The 25,138-nt window shown below is 36.6% G+C and overlaps 1 protein-coding gene across 1 annotated transcript in view; it reads left to right on the top strand.

Annotated features, from left to right (window-relative positions):
• LOC141507547 (NACHT, LRR and PYD domains-containing protein 12-like) overlaps positions 1-25,138 on the top strand; it is a 122,086-nt gene that overhangs the window by 79,298 nt on the left and 17,650 nt on the right. Inside the window, exons 13-14 of the mRNA XM_074215302.1 lie at positions 4,699-4,869; positions 20,646-20,816. Of these exons, the coding sequence (XP_074071403.1) occupies positions 4,699-4,869; positions 20,646-20,816 (342 nt within the window). The remainder of the gene's footprint in view (positions 1-4,698; positions 4,870-20,645; positions 20,817-25,138) is intronic.

Genomic DNA, 25,138 nt, shown 5'->3' with positions numbered 1-25,138 from the left:
CTAATATTATAGAAAAGGCTAGACAAATATTTTCCCTTATACATTCCTCACTCAAACAATGTGGACCCAAATTCCTTTGGGAATTAGGGTCATCTAGAACTGCGTCAGAGCTAGAAGGAGACATCAAAGCCCTTATCAAGACCCATTTGAAGGGGAATGGAATGTATAAGGAACTTCATTAGGCAGCAGCAGTCAAAGGTTGTTGACTGTCAGATTTGAGTAGAGGCTGCTTTCTATTTGAGGTTACCATTGGAGATGCTCTGCTTGTAGCCTGGAGGAAACAAATCTCAGAAAAAGATTAAACTACCAAAAAAAAAAAAAAAAAAACCAAAGAAGATCAATTAACAGGGCCAGTAGGGGTGAGTAAAGAGAAAAGCTAGAAGTCTCAGGAAGGACTTAGGACAATTAGCAATTCTGGGGCCTGGTCTGTGCTGGTGAGTCCTGTGTTAGACAATGCTCCTCTCTCACCTTAGTGTTACTGATCTTTCCTGCCAACCTTCTAAGTTATCTTGAGCGAGAAGACAGAAGTGGGTTCCGTCACTTTAGAATTTATTTAGTCATGATTTAAAGATATTTGGAGTGGTTTTGGGGAAAACTCATGCAACTCCCCATCATCTTGTCTCAGACCCTTCAAATACTATCTACACAGTGCTTCCTTAGCCAAACACAAAAGGTCTTGGATATTATTAACTCAAAAGCAGAACAAGAATTAATACCTGAACTTTTTCTTCAGAATTGTTTTTAAAAATACTTAATTGCAATAGACCTGGTTATTTATTTTTCCCTTATATAACATGTTTGGCAAACTAAAACCCAGGAAATTAAATCAGAGTGGAGGAGAATGGGCAGTAGCTTTGGAAAAATGCATTTTATTTGTGATTCTTATTTTATTTCTTTTTTTTTATTTTTTCCTTTACATCACATACATTTCCCAAAACTCCCTGCCCTCTGATGGTCATGTAATAAATATTTTTAATGATTTTAACTTTTTATTCATATTTTAATGAAAAGTAAATGAAAAATAGAGAATATTTCCACATGCAAAATAAACCAGATAAAAGAATCTTTAAAATGAACATTTTTGGCCTCTAATTGGGAGTGCGAGCCGGGGCTATTTCTGGAGCTGGCGCCGCTCCAAGAGGGCATCCGCATCTGCAGCGCGCGGCGGCGGCGGCGGCGGGAGCCCGAGCGGGCAAGCTCGGCGAGGTCACTGGCTCGCAGTCTGCGCTGCCCCCGCGGCCCGGAGCTACGCACCCGGCCGGCCCGCTCCGTACCCCATCTCCCTACCCTTTACCACCTCTCATTAGAGAAGGGGGAAGAGGAGTGAATCTAGTTCAAAGAGAAAGACGGGTCTGAGAAGAGAGGTCGGGGTCGACTCCGAAAACAGCCTCCGAAGAAACCCAGTGAGGCCCCAACTCCCAAGAGACCTGGGGCAGACCAGAAGGCAGTAAGAACAAGGGGGCTGCCAAAGGCTGGAAAGCCACCAGGGAGGAAACCAAGAGGTAGACCCAAAAAGCTGGAGAAAGAAGAAGAGGAGGGCATCTCCCAGGAGTCTTCCGAGGAGGAGCAGTCATCAAGTCTGCTTGTATCTCGCTACCTCATTCCCCTTGATGATGATGATGACAACAGTAGCGGCCCTTTCATTCTGGGGCTAGACAGAAAAATGTTGATCTTTAAATCCCCATTTTTCTTCCCTCACCTTAACTTTCCCCCAATCTGTCCTTTCTGGTTCTACTGGTCAGAGATAACAGCTCTACCAGTGAAGAGCCCTTTCCATCCACACATTGGACAAATTCATACTAACCCTAGCCACCCTTTATGGGATAGTGCTGCCCTGGGTAGAGTGCACCTTCTAGGGGCGCTCCCCTGCTTCCCTCCCCCACCTCCCACTTCATCCATCCATAGATCCACTCCCCTTTTCCCCAGGTTTGGGATTTTTTTTGTACTCCTCCCTGACAGAGCTAACCTTTTGACTTAGCTGCCAACACTTGTTTGTCTCTGCACCCTTCCCCCACCGCTACCCTGGGTTCAGGGTTCCCGTTTTCCTGTCTCCCCCACCCCAATTCAAAAGGGTTTGAGAGGGAAGGATCTTGAAGCTCAGCTTCAAACAACTTCTGGGGATCTGTACCCCTATTACTCCTTCCTGTCTTTTACTCGGTAAAGATTGGTCCCAAGGGTGCAGGCCCCTTCCCCCCACACACACACATACACACTCTGGCATATCCTGAGCATCAAACTGGAATGGGGCTGGGCTGGAGCCTAGGGGGTCAGGCACTAATTGTGAAATAGCTAAAGGGAAGGGCTATGCAGCCTGTGAGTCATCTGGTTCCTTGCTGCTCAGGAGACTAGGAGAAGGGGGACTTGACAATCCTATGTATTTCCCCCAATCTTGGGCTGGCCTTACTTGGCCTGTGATTTTTGCCTTTGGAATGCATGTTTTGCAAGGATGTTTCTTCCCCAGCCTCTCCCCAGCCCCTCATCCCTCCTTTCATTCCCCCATCCCCCCAGGAGCTGGTTACATTTTCCCTCCATTCACAATCTACCTCTGAACACATTTTGTTGTTTTCTTTTTCAAACTGTTTGATTCTTACATTCTGAGGCTTCTAGACCCTCAGTCATACAGTTTTGTTGGTTTTCATTCATGTTCACCTGCCTTTATTCACCCTGCTCATCCTCCCCAAATCATCACAAGGAGGCCTAGTTTACTAAAAAGTGACATTTTGGGGGAGGTGGTCCCCAGGGGAGCTACTTCTATCAGTTTACTCCTTTGGAAATCTTCAAGTTGGGAGGGTTAAGGGAAGGAGGTCCAGCTGAAGTGGGGGAAGGGGTGGTTCCAGACTGTCATGAGGCCCCCCCACTCTGAGTTCCTATTTGCAGTTACTTGAATAAAAATAAATTCCTTTTTTTCTGAAAAAAATAAAATAAAATGAACATTTTACTTTTTGTTCTTAATAATCTGCAATAAATTCAAAAGGTTACTTTAAAATTGTCTTGATTACTGAACTTCCTTCTCTTCATTCTGTCTTTGATGTTCTTGTAACAGTGGATCTCTCAGTCAAAGGGTATAGATATTTTAAACATTTGTTAGCATCATTCCAAAACAGCTTTCCCAAAAAGTCATACCAATTCTCTCAAACAGAAAATTAATGAGGCTATCTGACAATAATTCTCAAACAATGACTTTTCCTAACTTTGTCTTTTTTTTTTTTGCTAATTGGCCTGTGTTTTACTCTGCAATTCTCTTCTTAGTAGTAATTTATAAGTCTTTCAAATGGTTATTAGAGGTTTGTAATTTCTCATTTGAAGGTTGTTTTTTTCATCTTTTGACTACATCAACCTTTGAATAATGACAAATTCTATAATTCTGCCAGTTTACCAATTATATATCTTGGATATTAGTCCAAGATCAGAAATTTGCTATCAAAAAAGAACAACACAAAGCAAAATAATAATAATTCCAAAGTCTTCCTTTCTTATCATTACTGAGGGGGGTCCAGCACATAGGCATCTTGTGAAACAATTTCATGGACTCAGACAAGGTAACTTTAATACAGGAATGCTGGGTTAAAGCAGGCTAGGTAGGGATTCTAGCATGGGGGTAAGTGGGTAGGTTCCTTAAAAAAAGGAGAAGTAAACAAAAGTGTTTTTACAGGAATAAGGATCAAGTTAGGGGGTGTTTGGAATTTGAACTCTTGAGTGACTTCAGATTGATGAATACATGTTTGTTATGATGCACAAGACTTGCAAAGTAGTTATTCAAAACATTTTTTCCCCAGAGCTTAAATGTGGTGCTTCAATGAACTCAGAGTTGATGGGGTCTCATCAGTGCCATTACTACTGTTCATATAAATCTTTTCAATTTCATGTGATGAAAAGTATATAAGTATTTTCTCCATTCATAGTTAACTAAAGTTTTAAAACTCATTCTCTTCTTTTTCCCCCTTATGAATTTGAATATTAAGAACAAATTTTGAGCTAATTATGATATGGGTTGAAATGTTTTATAAGCCTAATTTCTGCCAAAATGCTTTCCAGTTCTACCAGCAATTTTTGTTGATATTTCAAGTTTCTCTGTGAGAAATTTATGTTTTGGGGGAGGCTAGGTGGCACAGTGGATAGAGCACGAGTCCTGAAGTCAGGAGTACCTGAGTTTAAATCCGGCCTCAGACACTTAATAATATTTACCTAGCTGTGTGGCCTTGGGCAAGCCACTTAACCCCACCTGCCTTGCAAAAACCTTAAAAAAAGAGAGAGAGAAATTTATGTTTTCATATCAATTAAGACTATTTATTGAATTTAATTGTTTCTTATTCCTCCTTAAGTCAATCTATCGCTATAATTTCCAATTATTTTAATTAGCACTAGTTTTGATAATTCTTGCCTAAAAATATAATTTGAGGTCCAAAATGCTTTTCTGTGGAAGAGACTGACCATTATTAAAGAAACTACATTCATTCCACTGAAAAGATGAGAAAGGACAGTGGTCATAAAATGAATGTCTTATTAGCATTCCCCAGAAAAAGACAGGAAAAAAATTAATTTCAGAAAAGTGAATTAACCCCTTTCTCTCTGATTATGTTTTCTCCTACAGGTTTCAGTCTTGTTATCTTAGCATTACATATTCCCAGAATCTCTTAACATTTTCCAGAGAGACACAAAGTGAATTAATCACTATTCTTCTTATATTTACTCCTACAGTTTGGAGACTTGTGATCTTACCCCTAGAAATTTCCAAAATTTATTCTCTGCTATCAGTAGCAATGAAAGCCTGAAAAATCTGGATCTGAGTAGAAATTCCTTTGAGGAGAGAGGAATAGAACTTCTGTGTCAAGCCTTGGGAAGCCAAAACTGTAAGATAGAAGAACTGAGGTGAGTTCCCATATGTTACCTTTGCAGATGTCCTGCTTGGGATCAATCAGAGACAGGAATGCATAATGAATAGAGAGCAGGGCCAAGCAGGGAATGGAGACTGAGCATTGTTATCCAGGTTGAGGATTCATGAGTTAAAAGAAAGAAGGAACAAAAAAAGAAGGCAGGAAAGAGGGAGTTGAACTGGCTAATTGTATGCCCAGAGGGGCAGTGACTACTACACAAAGTTAGTTATTTGACTTTCCTTCTGGAAGAGGACTCCCATCAGGAAAGTGATTCCATGACTTGCAAGTGGATTGGATTTAAATGAGAAAGGAATGTGCTAATTCAACAGCTTTACTTTCTCCTCTGGAGTCCTCTGGTTCTGGTGGCCAGATAGAGGAGAAATGGAGATGACCCCAGATGCAATGACCTTTTTAAGGTAAGGTTTTAACCAGTTCTCAATTTGACTGTTGCATGGTCCATTCTATTTCTGCTAGATAGAAAAGAAAGGAAGCAAAGAATGGTCTCTTTTACTTAGACCCCCCCCCCCCAAAAATCTATATGTATGGGGAAGGCCCTCAATGTTTCTGGACCAAAAATAAAAATATTATTTACACTTACTCTGAGTCAAGCATAGTCCAAACAATATCGTGGGACTTGTCTGAAACCTGTTGGTCTCTCAATGAAAGCCAGAATGATTTGGGACCTGTAAACCCAATCTATCTTGCCTGGTTTCAGTGATCAAAATTTATATTCCTTTGAGCAGATTACCTGCAAGTGAAGGGTGTGATTAATATATGTAGCCAGAAAGAAGAAAATGAAGAAAGATAAGCAAAGAAGAAAAGGAAGAAGGAAGGGAGGGGGGGAAGGGAAGGAGGGAGCTGTGTTTCAGTGGGGTCCATAGGTTATTTGCCCTTCATTCTCAACAAGGACCCTGACAGGGCTATGATGCCATGAAATGCAAAAGAATTGGACTGAAATGAGAGAAGGCTGTGCAAAGTCACCAGACTCACTCTCTCTTCCAGACCCTTCTTGGTCAAGGGCAAGATATAGGTTAGGAAGAAGTAAGATGGCACAGAAGATTTTGAACTTTTTAAGCTAAGAATTATCCCAGGATTCATTTGTACTGAGGCAATACCCATTCAATGATTAAGGCAAAGAAAGAATCAGTCAAAGTGGTCTCTTTTACCTAGTCAGAAAACAGAAAAACAATACAGGAGAGGACCCTCAGGGTTTTTTGCCTCAAAGAATGATGATAGAGAATTTGAGAATATCCTGAATCCCCCCTTTCATGATCCATGAATTGGTAGAGTAGAAGTGAAAAGAAAGAGTAGTAGAGACCCAGAGAGCCAAAATATTGAGGAAATAAAAAAAAAAAAGAAAAAGGTATAAGATGAAAGCAGGCTTGGAAATTTCAGATCATTAATTCCAGAGATCACAATAGATGAGGCATAGATCAGGACATTCTCAAGGTAAAGTTAAAGAGATCAGTATGAGAGAGTGGACAGTAAGGGATAGGACTTGTACAAAAATAATTGGGGCTTCAGAATCATTAGTTTAAGAAGAGTATAATGGATTGAGTATAAGCAAACCATTGAGACCTGAGTGCAGGCAGACTATCAGGGCTATAGCGAGATGTCCTAAGGGAGACAGGTGCTTATTAAAGCGTGCAAAACTCTTCCTTGAGGGCCAGCTTCAGGACATCACGTTGTGTTCTGTGAGGCCCAGGTGCCCACTACTCAGGAAATTGAGTCTCGTAGAAGATTGAGAATAAGTGCAAGAGTATAGGTAAGAATAAAAATGGTTGGGGCAGTGAATAGAGCACCAGCCTTGGAGTCAGGAGTACCTGGATTCAAATCCGACCTCAGATACTCAATAATTACCTAGCCATGTGGCCTTGGGCAAGCCACTTAACCCCATTGCCTTGAAAAAAAATCTAAAAAAAAGAGTAAAAATAATAAAAAAAAAAGAGTAAAAAGAGAGTAAAAAATTCTAAAAAAGAGTAAAAATGGTTGCTTAAACAATGCAGAAGGTCCTGAAGTGAAGACAGATCAAGGTCTGGATCTGAGGCTCATATAAGACTAGGAAGAAACTAGGATGAAGATAAGGCAGGAGGCAGTTAGCCTGGATCTGAATTGATACAGATCTGAAGAGTTTCTTGAACAAAGAGGTCACAAGCAGGAGTCCTGAATCCAGGACTGATGCAAGATTTTCCTGAAAAGATCTTGGAGTGAAGTCAAAGGTAGGAGTTGGGTAACTTACTGGGGAGTCTCAGAAGTGACAATACCCATGTCAAGAGTAGTGGATAGGGGCTAACACAGTACTCCATGGGCATAGGAGGAAGCTCATTCCTGCCATGGGGAGATCAGTTCTGTAGAAGCATGGAAACAGGAAAATGAATGTCTTTTCAAGAATATAGTTGGGGTAGCTTAGGTGGTACAGTGAGTTAAGAGGACTGGAGTTCAAATCTGGTCTCAGACACATAATATTTAGCTGTGTGACCTTAGGCAAGTCCTTTAAACCCTTTGTTTTGCAAAATCAAAAGAATAAAACAAAACAAAAAACAAAAATGTCAACAAGTCCATTTGATAGGACTAATTTATAAAATACAGCAATAAGAAATGATACCGGAAAGAGAAAAAAAGCCAAATTCTGGAACTGATTTTTTTTTGCAAGGCAATGGGGATAAGTGGCTTGCCCAAGGCTACACGGCTAGGTAATTATTGAGTGTCTGAGGCCGGATTTGAACTCAGGTACTCCTGACTCCAGGGCCAGTGCTCTATCCACTGCGCCACCTAGTTGTCCCTTGGAAATGATTTTTAACAGGCCAAGGAAATAGTGTTTAGTCATTAAAATTTTTTGGTAGGGTTGACATCGGTTTAAGAGGTAAAAAACCAGAAGTAGAGAATCCAATTAGTAGGCTACTGCAGTAATCCATGTAAATGTTGTGAATGCCTGAAACAGAACTGTAGGAGTAAAGTTACAAGAATGTAGGTGAAAGATGTTATAGAGGTAAATTCAACAAGAGGGAGAATGAGGTATAGAATGGAAGTTTTCCCTATTAGAATTGTTTTCTGTTGTCATGGAGAATGTTCAAATTAAATCCAAAAAGAAGAGGGGTTTCCCATAGAGACAAATCCTTTGAATATTTCTTTTTGAGGTGGCATCCTATTAATCAGCATCAATCCCTAGAAGCCTACAGAGGGTCAGTGAGATACATATTCACTCTAAAATGTTTGACCTAATAATCCACTTTGAAAAAGTCAAGTGGATAAAGGCTGGGAAAGTATAAATGTTCAGAAATCACAAGGAAGACACTATGATTGAACAGGGAATAAACAGGAAAAATCATTTTCAGAAAGTGATATTTTATTTGGGTTTTGGGATAGATTGTAACCCATTCATGTATCTCCAGATATCTTTCATTACTTCCCATGTTGACTTCATCTATAGAGATCTTGATAATTCTTTTGATTCCTTCAATTATTTTCCTTTTAGCATCGTCATCCTCTCTTGAAAATTCCTTGGCATTCTTCTCTGGGGGACTCTGGGACTCATGTCGAACAATTTCTCTAAGTGGACCACCTGGGTATACAATATTCTTAACTACAGGGACCTCTTCAGCATCACTTAAGTTTCATGTTGATTTGATGAAACCTTAAAAGTACCATTACCCCCTACTAAGCAGGCAAAATAAATTCTCTTAAGTACAAGTATGATTATGGTACTTCTCAGTTCAAGAACCTTCTATGGGTCCTTATCCAAATATTCAAATTGGATTTTTTTATCTGAACCTAGTTATGCCTAGGGCAAAACAAGTATCCAAGCTGTGTGACCCTGAGCATGTCATTTGTTCCCGTTTGCCACAGTTCCACACCCATACAATGAACTGAAGTAGGAAATGGCAAACGATTCCTGTATCTCTGACAAGAAAACCCCAAATGCAGGACCCTGAAGAGTCAGGCACAATTGAAAAATTACTTAACAACAAGGAATAAATATCATCCTTTTTCTGTGTGACAGCCCTTGAAATGCTTGAAGATCACTATCATATTGGCATCAAGCTGTCTCTTCTCCTGACTGAGCATTGCTATTTTCTTCAACAAAACCTTTTGTTTTATTTGTAAAGTCAGTTATTTAACCCACGATTGAATTTATATTACTACACCACAAGTTCAGAGTGATATTCCAGCCTGAGAAGATATTTTTGGATCCTAACAATGTCTGCTTTTTCCATCCATATCATCTTCATGTTATTAAAGAAATCTATGTCTCTGTCCAAGACATTGACCAAATATTAAGCAGGTGTTTTTTTTTTGTTATTGGCACTATTTAAAAATTCTCCTCTATTCTAAGGTTCCTTATCTAATTCTCTTCCTTTGTTTTTAACATTACCTTGAATATTCAGGACCCATATATATTTTGAACTTATTATGGCATATATTGTAGATTTTTGCAGGGCAAATGGGGTTAAGTGGCTTGCCCAAGACTACACAGCTAGGTAATTATTAAGTGTCTGAGGCTGGATTTGAACCCAGGTACTCCTGACTCCAAGGTCAGTGCTTTATCCACTACACCACCTAGCCGCCCCGACATATATTGTAAATTATGGTCTAAACTTAATTTCAGCTAAAATGCTTTCCAGTTTTGACAGTTGTTTTTAATAAAAGGAGGTCTTTTGTGAGTAATTTACATTCTTATGTCTGTTGAACCCTATTGACTTTAGTTATTTCTGATTCTTATTTAATTTAATCTGTTGTTATACTTTTGTATTTTTTTTAACTAGTACTAAATGGTTTTGATGATTTTTGCCATCTAGGATAATTTGAGGTCTAAAAAGGTTGTTCTCTGGTATAGTCTATTTTTAAACAGACTACATTCATGCCACTGAAAAGGAGATGACATGTATATTTAGCATTGTGCAGAGAAAGAATGGAAGTGAATTAATCTCAGAAAATTTAATTGATCATTTTTCTTATTATTATGTTTCCCCCTACAGTTTGTCAAATTGCTTTCTTATCCCTACATATTTCCAGAATCTCTTCTTTGCTCTTCTTAACAATCAAAGCCTGAAAAACCTGGATCTGAGTAGAAATTCCTTTGAGGAGACAGGAATAGAATTTCTGGATAAAGACTTGGAAGACCAAAACTGCAAGATAGAGGAACAGAGGTGAGTTCCCACAAGATACCTTTATAGATGTTCTACTTGGCATCAGGGACAGGAGTACATTAGGAAGAGAGAGAATAAATCCACAGGGAATGAAAATAGGCTGCCTAATCTAAGTTTAGAGTTCATCATCTTATACCCTTCTCCCTCTCACTATGCTTTGAAGAGTAATATGACAGGAAAAATTGGTTTGCTAAGGGAATACAGTCTTTCTCTAACAATTTTATCCCATCTATATGAAGAACTCCCAAATCCTAGTGTCTGAATATCCTATAAGCATGTCAAACTCATCTTGTTTAAATAGAACACGTTATGTTTTCAATACAACCCACATCTCCTCTTGACTTCCCTATTATATAGCTTGATTTCTTGATTTCTCACTTTATTATCCCATACATTTAATTTATTGCAAATTTTGTAATTTCCTCTTTCAAAAAAATTTTGTCTGTTTCTTTACTTTGTACATACAACTACTCTCCAAGTTCAGAGCCTCATCATCTTAAACCTTCACTTATTGCAATACCCTACACACTGATTTCCTTACCTCAAGATCACAGATCCATTTGACAAGAATAATTTATAAAAGGAAGTTCCAGGAAATGATGCTGAAAAGAAAAGCGGAGACTGGATTTTGGATGTGATATTGCCAGGTCAAAGTAATTGTGTTTTATCACAGAGTTAAACTGGAAATTATTTGTTAGAGTTGATTGTGATATTCCTTTCCCCACTCTCCTTGCTGCTTTTATAGACCCTGTTCAGAATTTCAGTGTCCCAATCACACTGTAATATCTAAAATCCAGCATGTTGTTTCATATTTTACCTGATTGGGCTTTATCTACTGCTCTTGAAAATTGTGTCTTCATAAAACCCCAAAGCAATTGAGCTCTTTTGGTTGCCATATCATACTATCCATGCATCCTGAACTGCAAATCTCCTAAAAGACCCAGATCTCTTTCAAATAAACTGTTTTCTAAGCATATCTTTATAGTTATATTGCATGATCAAATCAGATAACATACACAGAACATTTCACAGACCTTAAAGCATTCTATAAAATGTTGTCATTTTAAAATTTTATTTGTAAAGTCTTTTTAAGTCATATTTGAATTTATCTTAATTTCTATTAAATCTTATCTTAGTATATTCAGAGCAATATTCTAGTCTGACAAGGTATTTTTGGATTCTAACATTCTCTGATTTTTTTCTATTCAAGTATTATATTTTCTAAACATTTCATAAAGGTGACACCTATGTCTCTGTCCAAGCCATGGATCAAATGATAAACAACACAGGATCATAAACAACTCTCTAGAGCAATACCCTGGAGACCTTCCAAATTGTCATAGAAGCATTAATGATTATACTCTGAGTCTGCTACTTCACCCATTTTTATATCTAAATTTTGCTGTTGCTTAATCCACTTCTCTCCATAGCTTGTATCATGAGGCTTGTATCAAACAGCTTGCTAAAGTCTAGGTGAAACTTTGCTTGCTGAAGTGGTGCTGGCTCATTGTGATCACTGCTTCCATTTTTGTTTCTTTATGGTGATCTCAATAAAATATTCTAAATTTTTTCTTGTAATATATAACCAGCAGCGGATATCTGGGCCAAGGGCATAAATATTCAAGGTCAAAATAGAGAGGGTGGGAGAGAGGGAGGAAGGAGAGAAAGAGGGAGGGAGGAGAGAGGGAAGGAGGGAAGGAGGGAAGGAAGGAAGGAAGGAAGGAAGGAAGGAAGGAAGGAAGGAAGGAAGGAAGGAAGGAAGGAAGGAAGGAAGGAAGGAAGGAAGGAAGGAAGGAAGGAAGGAAGGAAGAAGGAAAAAAGAGAATCAGATTAGAAACATTTGTTTGCATCCTGCCAAACTGACTTCTGTAGCAGAGCAGTTCCCCACCTCTCCAACATTGACTTTTCCTGTCTTTTGTCATTTTTGATAATTTGCTTTAGAATTGTTTACTCTGCATTTCTCTTATTAGTGGTAACTTGATAGGAGTGTTTGTATAATTATTAGAGCTTGTGGTTTTTCTTTTGAAGACTGTTTCTTCATCTCCTTTTACTAATTCTGCGCAATGACTTAAATCATATAATTCTGTTCTTCCCCATATATGTATACATATATATATATCAGATTTTAATCCTATTTAATAGATTTTCTGCCAAAAACAAAACTAAACATTTACTCAGTGTCAACCCTTATCATATTTTTAGTTTTGTCCATGCAAAAACTTTTTAATTTCATATAATGAATATGAGTCATTTTCACTTTTGTTATTGCCACTATCTTTCTCTTCTATTCATAATTGTCTAAGATCCCTGATCTGATTCTTTTCTTTCTTTTTTTAATATTACCTTGAATATTTGGGCCTCATATATATATATGTATGTGTGTGTACATATATATATTTTTTTTTAACTAATCATAGCATATATTGTAAATTTTGGTCCAAACTTAATTTCTGCCAAAATGTTTTCCAGTTTTCAGCATTTTTTAAAATATAAGTATCTCTTCTTTAAGCAATTTCTTTTTTGTGACTATAAAATACTAATTATTGAGGTTAATCATTTTTCATTTTTCTAAATTAATCTCTTATTTTGGAATACTTTTCTTTTTTAACTAGTATTAAATGGTTTTGATGATTCTTGACTTCTAATATAATTTAAAATAAAAAATGCTGTTATCTGGAAGAGAGTGATCATTGTTAAAGTCCATTCAATCCACTGAAAGGAGTTGACAAAGCAAAGTGATCATAAAGTGGATGTGTTCTTAGAAATTAATCACATCAAATTGAACTAACAACTTTCTCTCTGATTATATATTTTCCTACAGTTTGGTGTGTTGTGATACTACCACTATATAATACCAGAATCTCTTCTCTCCTTTCAGTTACAATGAGAGGCTGAATTTGTTTGAAAATTCATATAAAGGGATGAGACTAGAATTGTTTAAGGCCTTGGAAAATCCACACTGCAAATTAGAGAAACTGAGGTAAGTTCCCATAGGTTACCTTTGTACCTGTTCTACTTGCCATCAGGGACAGGAGTATATTAGGAAGAGTAACACCAACCAGAGAATGGAGGGTAGAAATTGGTTGCCTAATTCAGGCTCAGGGTCCATAGTCTTATAACCTTCTCCTTTGTACTATGCCCTAAGGAGTAACATGACAGGGAAAAATTAGTTTGATAAGGGAATACTTCTTTAGTCCCTAACAGCCAATTATACCACCTATGGACATGACTTCCAAATCTACATTATCAGTCTTAGTTTCTGGATAACATGTAAACATGTCAAACTCAACTTGGATAAATAGTCTCCCTGTTTACGCTTCTTTGATAGAGATCCCAATTTCTTTTCCTATTCATTTTCAGAACCACCCTCACCATAAAGTCTTTCTTGATTATCTCAGGTGTTATTACCCTCTTCAGAAAAATTCACTTGTATCTCTTTTGCCTCTACCTACCTGTTTATACATTATCTCCCTTGATAGGATGCAAATTCCTTTAAGGTCTGAATGATTCCCCTTGTGTCTTTGTTTCCTCAGTATGTAGTGCTCTACCTGGTATATATTAGGTATTTAGTAATTGTTTACCGAATTATAGCAATACATTCTAATAAGTGGAAGCTAAATAGTTTTGAGAGTGGCTTAGAAGAGCTAATTAGAAATAATTGCTCTAATTGAAAATATCTTGAGTCAAAATAGAAAGTGACATTAATCCCTAATTTTTTTCTCAAATTGTGTTCTTAAAAATACTTAATCAATTTTGACTTCATTGTTACTCTTTCCTTCTCTTGTATTTGAGAAAATAAATGCCAAAAAAGGAAATCAGAAAAAAGGGACTGAGAAGTGATTTTTGGAATAGTACATATTTTTTCTGTTTAAATTTTTTTGTTTCTTTTAATATCACCTTCATTTTCTAGCATATTCTCTTCTTCATCTCCTTCCCAGAAAGTTATCTTATATAACAAATATTTGTTAGAGAAAAAAAGTTACCTGAGACAATCTGTACTTAAATAAAGTCTCATATCTAATATATTGTTCCACATCCGTATTCCTCCCACCTTCAAAAAACAGAAGGGCTTTGACCTTACCCTCCACATAGGACAAACCAAATGGATGAAATATATAAGTAAACAAGATTTGGATTGGCACTTGAATGAAAAACCTCAGCCATTTTTTGACTTATCTGTGACAAACAGTACAAATGGAATTTCAACTGGGTTCGTAATTGAAAAGGAGGTGTTGTATGACCTGGATTGCCTTCAGTAAACTTCAAGGCTTTTCTTACTCAAAGATTGCCATGCACAGAGAGATCCATCTCTTAAATTCTAAAATTGTATAGCTATTAATGCAGAGTAGTTGGAGATGGAACAGCATTACTAAAGATGGTTATCATACAAAGGACAGAGGAGAAGCATATGTAGGTTATGAGCCCTTTGTGAAATATAACTGATAAGAAACTTTGAAGAATAGGACTAAAATATGCCATTAAGGAGGTTTATGATGGGAGGAAAGATAGACCAGCCATATGGTGATTAGAGGAAATGGTAGCTTGAGTGCCCTAGTGGAACATTCACAGTGCCAAAAAGTGACTGTTCAGTAAACTTCCTGTGAGTAATTTATGAGAGAATATAGAAATGAAGACACAGAATGAGTAAAAATGAACTGGTTATAATTGAAATTGTAAGCATTCATGAAATCACCAATTTATTTCTGCATGGGGGGAGGAGGGATCTTTTTTAATCCTTAGAATTGTTTTCTCTTATTCTTTTTTCCAAAACAAAAATTCTCTTCCTGGTGACAGTGGATCCCCCCCACATTTGAATTCTAACACAGGCCTTTGTTCTGTTGCAAAATAAAGTAGAAAGAGGAACCAAAGGTAATACAATGTGAACATGAATGAGACCAGTGTGGAGAGGAGAGCTGGCCTAGAGGCAATAAAGCATGGGGCAATAAGGAGATTTACTTTTACTTTCTCTAAAAGGGGAAAACAAAAGATATCATGGAGGAGGCTAGGTGGCACAGTGGATAAAGCACCGGCCCTGGAGTCAGGCGTGCCTGGGTTCAAATCTGAACTCAGACACTTAATAATCACCTAACTGTGTGGCCTTGGACAAGACACTTAACCCCATTGCCTTGTAAAAAAAACCCCAAAACTTCTTGACAGCAGCAAAAACTACAGTTAAAATTTAATTAATTAATTAAAAATTAAAACTACAGTTAAAAATTCAGTTTGACATCCTTTTACTAATTCTCACCTGATCTAAGAAATGGTGCTTGGTATTGGTGATACAAAGACAAAACTGAAATAGTTTCAAACTTTAGGTATTATATACTACAGGAGATAATATAACCTACACACATCTAAAGAGATGCAAATTATGTGTAAAGTAACTTTAAGAGCAAAATGATGTTAACCATTGGAATAATCAGGAATAATATCTTCATAAGACTTTACTTTAGATCTTAGTGCATTGTCAAGTGGAAGATTCAAAGAGGCAATTTATCAACACTTGATCACTGTAGATAAAAGAAAATAAAAAAGATGGTCCCTATCTTTAATAAGCTTACATCTTAAAAGCAGTAAAAAAAAAGGTATCTAAAAACACAGTGTATATTCATTTAGAGAGAAAGCATTGATTGACAATTGTTTGTCCACTGTTGCTGGATGTGGAATGTCGGTGATGCATTCCATATTTTGCAGTTGAAAAAGGCTAATTTTAGGTAAGATTTCATGTAAATATTGGAAGTAAGGAAGTCAAGGATTTCAAACATGGAAAAATTCAGTGAAAAGGTATTCAGGAAACAATACATAAAGTACAGTTAAAAATAGGAAGTTCATTGCTGTTGAATCATAGAGTATATATGAGAAAGGAGGTATCATTACACTAGAAAAGCAGGAAGAATGGATGACTGAGTTAAAGATTGTAAAGCCTGGGAAAATATGGAATGATAAACAATAATGATCAGACACAGGAATTTCAGAGGCCATAAAAATGAAAGTGGAATGCATTTTTGAGTGAAAGATTAAAGATGTGAATACATCTCTGTGTAGCAGAGGTGCAGGGGAGAAGTAGGACGTACAAACTGAGTGGACAGAAAAACGAGAGTATTAGGATATTTGTTGGCCTCACTCTCTCTGCCAATGTCTTCATTGTCCAGTGGCAAGTCAGAGTTAAGGTAACTGATGATGATGCTAGATACAGTAAATGTCCTTAGCATCTTCAATTCTAACCAATTTCTAAAAGCACCTGCTTCAGGTACGTTCATAGCCTTTGAAATGAGGTGTTCTTAACTACCAATTTCACCAATGAAAGTCTTCACATAATTAGGGTAGATATCCCCACAACTCACCTATGAGTTTGAGACCCCTCAGGTACCTTCAACCTGATTTAGCCTGTCTGCCAAAACAGTTTCCCAGGGTGTGACTGCTATGCATTTTTGAAGCCACAGGTGAGAGTTAGGTGGTTCAGATGGACATCAAAGGTGAAAAGCAGCCTGGAAAAGGGCTCAGAAGCCCTCACATCAAAGTCCTAGTCTTCCTTGAGCACACCCTACATCCTACAATATTTAACTAAGAGCATTCTGAATCCTCCTTTCATGACCCATAATTGGATTGTGGTATGATGAAAATGAAACCAAAATTGGAAAGGGTAGCCAGCAATTAATTCAAGAGTGGCTTAGTTAATGAGAGGCAAAAGATAGATAAAAAAGGGAAAGGGTTCAGATGATTATAAGCTTAGTAATTATTAATCATTAATTCCAGAGAGCAGAATAGATAGGACATAGCTCTGGAGCCAATATCTGCATGGTCAAGTTGAAGAGATGACCGAGAGACAATAGGGCTCAGAATGGTCTACAGAGAACTACTAAAAGTACTAAAAGTTCTGAAGACAGGCCAAGCAGGTCTGGATCTAGGGCATGCAAGGCTGCCTGAAAAGACAGTGGGATAGAGACAAAGGCCAGGACTCACTTGGAAGGATGTGCGTGCGTGTGTGTGTGTGTGTGTGTGTGTGTGTGTGTGTGTTTGTGTGTGTGTGTATGTGATTCACTTGGAAGTTTCTTAAGTGATAAGATCCAATGAAGAGTTCTAGGTTGGAGCTAACTCAGTGCTCCCTGGACAGAATAGAGGAAGAAGTTCATTCTGGACATAGGGAGATCAGCTTTGTAGAATCATTGAAGAAGGAAAGGCTATTGCATTAATACAAAGTAAAGGTTAGTAATACCTGACATAGATCTGTATGACTAAAAAGAAGAGGATGTGGGTGAAAGCTATTATATATGCATATATATACATATATATGTGTGTGCGCGTGTGTGTGTATATATGTATATACATACATACATACATATATATATATATATATGTATGTATGTAGATTCCACAGGAGGGAGAATAAAGCCTAAAATAGGGACCTCTGCTCATGAGGACTTTTTGCTGCTGTCATGAAGGATATTCAAAGCAGAGCCCAAAATGAAGAGGGATTTTCTGTGGAATCTAATATCCACCAGTTAGTTCTTTTTCAGATGATTGTATTAATAAGCACCAATCACTAGAAGTATGCAGAGCTCCTAAATGAGATCCATGACCACTCTGAACTGTTTGACCTAATAATCTGCTTTGGAAAAATCAAAAGGATAAAGAATATCTACCATAGGAAAATGTAACGATTTTGAAATACCAAAAAAGGCTCGAGGAGTAGGGATGAACAAGAAAAGCCATTTGCAAAAAAAAAAAAAAAGTGATATTTTAGCTGCTACTTCTAGAAGCAGATCATAACTCACTGATGTATATATTATTCATTTTTTCCAGTGTTGCATTTATTTATCAATAGAGTTCCAAGTAATAATTTCAATTTCTTCAATTATAGTCCCTATATACCAACACCCTCTCTTGAAAATCCTCTGACTTTCTTCTTGGGAACTCTGGTATTCATGTTGGACAGTGCTTTTTAGTGAGTTGCCTAGTTATTCAACCTTCTGACTTACAATGACCTCTTCAACATCACATTAGATTCACACTGATAGGGCAGCTAGGTGGTGCAATGGGAGCAGCTAGGTGGTACAATGGATAGAGCACTGGTCCTGGAATCAGGAGAACAAATCCGAACTTAGACACTTAATTACCTAGCTGTGTGATCTTGGGCAAGTCACTTAACAACATTGCCTTGCCAAAAAAAAAAAAGATTCTCATTGATATGACCAAATCCTAGAAGTCATCATCATCAGACCCTACAGCAGGCAAAATAAATTCTCTCAAGGGCTCTTATGATTATACCACTTTTCAGATCAAGAACCTTCTATGAGTTTTTATTCACACACTCAAATTGGACTTTATACCTTGATCTGGTAATGCCTGGGACAAAACCAGTGTTCCTTTTTTGCCATGGTTCCTCATCTATAAAATGAACTAGACAAGAAAGTCGCAAAGTATATTCCTGTATCTTTATCAGGAACCTCCAAAGACAATTCTCAAAAGTCAGACTGAAAACTAAAAAAATGACAGCAACAGCACAGAATAAGTGTAATCACTTTTCTGTGTAGCAGTCCTTGAAATACTGTAAAATCACTTTCATCTCACCCTGACCTTTTCTTTATGCTGAGCATTGCCATTTTCTCCAACAAATCCATTTGTGGCAGGGGATTCAGTTCCTTTTCTAGCTGTATCTTCTGAACATTGTTCAGATTTTCAGCATCCTAAACACATTTCTATCTTGAATTCAATTAGGCAGTTCAGACGGGGGCTCTGACACCTCCTCCTGAAAATTAGTTCTTCATAAGACATCAAACCAGGGCTGCCATATCACATTCTACATGCAATCTGAGCTTTGATTCCCCTAAGAAACCCACGTCTTTCTCATATAAACTATTGTCTAGCCATACTTTTAAGATCTTATATCAAATGAACAGATCAGATAACAATTATAAAGTGCTTTGCAGACTTTAAAACATTCTTTTAAATATTAACATCATTTTTATTTTATTTATAAAGTCAGTTATTTTATCCATGTTTGAATTTATATTAATTTCTATTAAATATTATGTTCCTCTGTTGAGATCAATATTCTGACATGATAAGATATTTTTGGATCCTAACATTGTTTACTTTTTCCATCCAAATGTTAAGTCATCTTCACATTTAAATAAAATAACACTTATATGTCTGTCCAAGTCATTGATCAAATGTTAAAAAGCACAGGGTCATGTGCAACTCTCTAAGGCAAACCCTTGGAGATTTCTTTCCAAATTGACATAGAAATCTTAATGATTATGCTTTGATTCTGAACCTCCACCCATTTCTGAATCTAATTTTACTATTGTTTATCCAACTTCTTATTTTCTACAAGTAAACATGAGACATATCAACATTTTGCTAAAATTCATGTGAAACCTGTTTACATGACATGAACCTTCCAGTTGGATAACTGTGGGAACAAAGAAGAAATATCTAATATGATCTTACTGAAGTCATACTGGCTCTTTTGATCATATTTCCATTTGTATATTTTCTCTAGCAATCTCAAGAAGATATTTAAAATTTTTTTCTTTTTATATCTAATTATCTGTGAATCTCAGTGCCATAGGGTTTAGATATCCATTTGTTATCATCACTCCAAATTGGATGTAGGTATTCATTCATTAGCATCATTCCATATTGGATTTCCATAATAATTTTACTAGTTCCCTTAATAGAGAACTAATGAGCCTATCTTTTCCATGATTCCCCAACACTGATTTTTCCTATTTTTGTTAATTTGCATCAGAGTGTTTTACCTTGCATTTCTCTTATTAGTAGTATTTGGTAGCAATCTTTCATATGAATGTTAGAGAGTGACAATTTCTCCTTTGAGAGCTGTTTTTTTTCATCTTCTTTGATCACTTATTCATGAGTAGTCTTCCTTATGTATATCTTGGATGTTAATTCTATATTAGAGATTTGCTGCCAAAAAACAAACAAAACATTTACCTGCTGTCTACTTTTCCTAACATATTATTAATTCTAGTCATGAAAAACTTTTCAATTTCTTATAATGGATATGAACTATTTATTTTCTTTTTTGTTATTGGCACTAAGAATTCTTTTCTATTCAGTTATATAAGATTGCTGATCTGTTTCTTTTTTTAAACATTATGACTTTGCATATTCAGGCCTCATATATATTTTGAGTTAATTATATATATATATATATATATATATATATATATAACATATATATTGTAAATGTTGGCCTAAATCTAATTTTTACCAAAGAAAATTTCCAGTTTTACCCGGATGTTCTTCCGTAATTTATGTTCTCATGTCTATTGAAGATTAATTATTGAGTTTAGCTGTTTCTCATTATTTCTTATTTAATCTGATGGGTTGGTATACTTTCCTATTTTTTTTAAACTAGAACAAAATGATTTTAGACAATTCTAGCCTTCTAGTATAATTTGACATCTAAATATGCTGTTCTCTGGAAGGCATTGATCATTTTTAAACAAACTACATTCATTCCACTGAAAGGAAATGAAAAAATATGGCTATGATAAAATGGATATGTTTTTAACATTGCCCAGAGAAATACAAGAAGTGAATTAATAACAGAAAATTGAATTGACTACTTTCCTTCCTTTTGTGTTTTCTCCTCCAGTTTGTCAGATTGTTTTCTTACCACTACATGTTCCCAGAATTTCTTCTCTGCCCTTGGTAGAAATGAAAGTCTGAAAAACCTGGATCTGAGTAGAAATTCCTTTATGGATGAGGCAATCGAAATTCTGTGTAAGGCCTTGGAAAACCCAAACTGCAAGATAGAGACTCTGAGGTGAGTTCCCACATGTTCCCTTTGCAGATGTTTCTCTTGGCTTTAGGGACAGGAGTGCATTAGGAAGAGAGAGCAACATCAACAAGGGAAGGAGAATGGAAATAGTTTCCCTTATTCAGGCTTGGGGTTCATAGTTAATAGAAGGAAGAATGCAGAGGAAGATCTTAAATTTTTATACCAAAATTTATCCCGGGACTCAGTTTTACTGAGGCAACACCCATTCAGTGATTAAGGATAATAAAGACATCAGTCCAAGAATGTTATTTTTAAGTCAGTCAGAAAGTAGAAAAAAAATACAGGAGGGGAAGACCCTCAGGGTTTCTGACCCAAAGAATGCTGATAGAAGGAGTATCTAGGAATATCCTGAATTCCCCATCATGATCCAAGAATTGACAGAATGTAAGTAAATTTGAGAACAATATTGTAATGGGTGGTTAGCAAAGAGTTTATCAATGACAGAACCCTTTGAAAGGCAAAATATTGAGGAAAGGAAAAGGTAGAAAATGAAAGCAAATTTAGAAAATGTGGATCATTAATTTCCAATATCACAATAGATGAGGTGTTTATCAAGACATTTGCAGGGTAAAGATGAATAGATAGGAATTCTAGTGATTTTGAATCCTCTGCTTGCTTTTCATCCCTCACTGGAATGAAAATTATAAGATGGAGTGAGTGAAAAATCATTGAGGACTAAGTATATGTTTATATATCTTAGATGTTAATAACTGTTCATGCAAAAAACTTTTCAATTTCATGTAATGGATATGAGTGATTTTCTCTTTTGTTACTGCTACTAAGAATCCTACCCTATTCATAGTTGTTTAAGGTTCCTGAGCTGATTCTCTTGTTTCTTTCAGGCCCTATTTATATTAGAGCTAATTATAATATATTTTCTAAATGTTGTTCTAAATCTAATTTCTGCCAAATTGTCTCCCAGTGTTGCTTTCCAAAATGCATTCCAATATTTGTTGTTGTTGGTCTTGTTGATACAGGGAGTGCTCCTGAGAGTAATTTATATTTTTCTGTCCATTGAAAAATATGTATTGAAAAAAATATTTATTGGGTTTGATTGCTTCTGATTCTTATTTAGTTTGGTCTTTTGCTATATTTTGCTATTTTTTAATTAGTACTAAATGATTTTGATGATTCTGGTCATCTAGTATAATTTGCAGTATAAAAATGCTGTTCTTTGGAAAAAACTGACCATTTTAAAAAAATTTTTTATTTGTATTTTTTGTTTATTTATTTTTATCCATATACACACATGTAATTTCCAAGTTACAAAATTTCCTTCCACCCTCCTTTCCTACCCTGCTCCCCTCAGCGGCAAACAGTCAGGTTAGCATTGTATATACTTATTTTTGATAAATACGTATACAGATTAATTATTTCCAGTGTGAGGAATTAGGGTTAAGGAAAAGAGATACATAGGAGATAATTTTTATAGAGTGTTCATCAGATTCTGAAGGGCTGGGGTGTGTGTGTGTGTGTGTGTGTGTGTGTGTGTGTGTGTGTGTGTGTGTTTTGTTTTTTCTTCCTCTGGTTGGGAATAATTGTCCATAGCTGGTCTAATACAGTTTGTTCTAGCTCTCTGAACTGCTGAGAGGAGTTGCTTCCATCAAGGTTGTTCATCTCACTATGTTCTCAAAGTGTACATTGTTTTCTTGGTTCTACTCCCTTAGCTCAGCATCAGATCTTTTAAGTCATTCTATGCTTCTCTAGAGTCCAGTCATTTATGGTTTTTTATAGAACGATAATATTACAGAAGTATTTATGTACCATAACTTGTTTAGCCATTCTCCAATAGATGGGTATCCCCTCAATTTCCAATTCTTTTCCATTACAAGGAGAGCTGCTATGAATATTTTGGAACATGTAGGACTTTTCCCTTTTTTAATAATTTCTTCTGGATATAGTCCTAGAATTAGAATTGCTGTATCTAAGGGTATGAATAGTTTTATTGCTCTTTGGGCATATTTCCATATTGCTCTCCAGAAAGGTTGGGTCTGATCACAACTCCACCAGCAATGCATCAATGCCTCAATTCTCCCACAGCCTCTCCAACATTGATCATTTTCCCTTTTTCTCATCTTGGCCAATCTGATAGGTGTGAGGTGATACCTCATTGTTGTTTTAATTTGCATTTCTCTAATCAATAATGATTTGGAACATTTTTCATATGATTATATATAGCTTTAATTGCTTCATTGAAAACTATTAATATCATTTGACCATTTATCAAATGAGGAATCATCATTTTTAAATAAGCTACATTCATTTTACTGAAAAGAAAATGATAGAGCATGGTCATTATAAAATGAATTTCTTTTTATAATTAACCAGAAAGGACAGGAAGTGAATTAATTGCAGGAAATTAAACTGACTACTTTCTTCTTTATTATGTTTTCTCCTACAGTTTGGCAGATTGTCGTCTTACCACTACAGGTTTCCAGAATTTCTTCTCTGCCCTAAGTAGCAATGAAAGCCTAAAGAACCTGGATATTAGTAGAAATTCCTTTGAGGAGAGAGGAATAGAGCTTCTGTGTAAAGCTTTGATAAACCAAAACTGCAAGATAGAGGAACTGAGGTGAGTTTCCTCATACTACTTTGTAGATGTTCTGTTTGGTATCAGGGACAGGAATGCATTAGGAAGGGAGAGCAGTACCCACAGCAGAATGGAGACTGAACATTATAATACAGGTTGAGGATTTATAATCTATAGATGGAAGGAAGGAGGGAGCAGCAGTTCCCAACTGAAACAGGTCAATTGGGTGCCCAGTGGAGTACCTAATACTGATCAGAGGGAAGTGAATATTGTGATGCCACAATAAAGATAAAAGTTCTTAGAAATGGTCTTAGAGGGTGGAAAACTCAGGATTGTTATTTCACAAGTCTGCAAACCACAAACAGTTCACAGAAACAACATAGACCTAGAAAGAATTTAGCCTGAAAAACAACTTTGGAAAGAACCAAGAGGAAAGAAAAAAGAAAGAAATGGCAGTAATTTCAGGAGAGGAGAGGAGAGAAGCTTAGATCAACATAAATTTGGCCACATGAAATCAGGACCATATTGCTCCAGGAGCATGGGCCAAGAGAACATGATTCTAGCTTAGAGAGAGAAAGTGGCCATCCGGTGAAGATGCAAAGAGAAAAAAAGAGAATCTCCTTTCTGGAGGACCTTGCTTAGATGCATTTTCATAGTGGGTTGTACAAGGGTTGTGCTTGAGGAGTAGGTTAGCACCTGACTCCAGGTATTCTCCAATATGTACACCACAGGGGTGGCCACCCAAGAAGTGGCTAAGACAGTACTTAATGTGCATAGATGGCCTCTGTGAACTAATCATTCCTGTCCATAAAGACATGACCTTCAATTCCAACATGACTGTTTCCCTGTGCCCTTCTTCACTCCTATCATAGTTTGTTGTTTGTCTTTCATTGTAGAAGAGGACCGTGTCATCTGGAAGACGACCATGATGTTATGACTTGAAAGCAAATTGGATTTGTGAGGAGGGGCTGTGTCATTTCACCAGCCTCACTTTCTCCTCTAAAAGCATCTGGGTCCAGTAGTCAGATAAGAACTGGAGGACTGGAGATGATCCCAGATGCAGTGGCATTTTTGAACTAAGATCTTTACAAGGTCTCAGTTTGACTGTTGGATGGCTCATTCTGTTATCTAAGTTAGATAGGAAAGAAAGGAAGTAAAAGAATGGTCTCTTTTTATCTAATTCAAAAAAATCTTTCTGGATGGGGAAGGTAAATGTTTCAGGCCAAAAAACCAAACCAAAAAAAAAATAATTATTTATATTTACTCTGGGCCAGTCCAGGTCCAAAAAATGGATGAATCAGACTTGATCTGAAACCCATTGTTGGCCTGACTGATATGGGAGCCCATAAATTCCATCCTATCTTGCCTGGTTTCAGTGATCAAAATTTATATTCCTTTGAGAAGACTATCTCTCAAGCAAGGGTCCAGCAACCTTTGTGGTTAGAAAGAAGAGTAAGAAAAAAAGAAAAGAAAGACAGCATAAAGAAGGAAGGGTTGGTGTTTGTCCTTCTTTCTCAACAAGAACCATGGCATCAGGGCTATGATGCCATGATATGCAAGAGAACTGGATTGAAATGAGGGAAGGCTGTGTAAAATCACCAGATTCATTTTCTCTTCCAGAAATTTCTTGGTCCAGGACAAAATATAGATCAGGAAAAATGAAGACAGTGCTAGATACAGAGGGACATCTTGAATTTTTTAAACTAAATCTATCCCAGGACTCAGTTTTACTGAGACAACACCCATTCAGTGATTAAGGCTAACTAAAAAATCTGTC

The sequence above is a fragment of the Macrotis lagotis genome, chromosome 1 (assembly GCF_037893015.1).
Source record: "Macrotis lagotis isolate mMagLag1 chromosome 1, bilby.v1.9.chrom.fasta, whole genome shotgun sequence".
Taxonomy (NCBI): domain Eukaryota; kingdom Metazoa; phylum Chordata; class Mammalia; order Peramelemorphia; family Peramelidae; genus Macrotis; species Macrotis lagotis.
The sequence above is the reverse complement of the archived record's forward strand: the minus strand, read 5'-3'. Positions and strand labels throughout refer to the sequence as shown.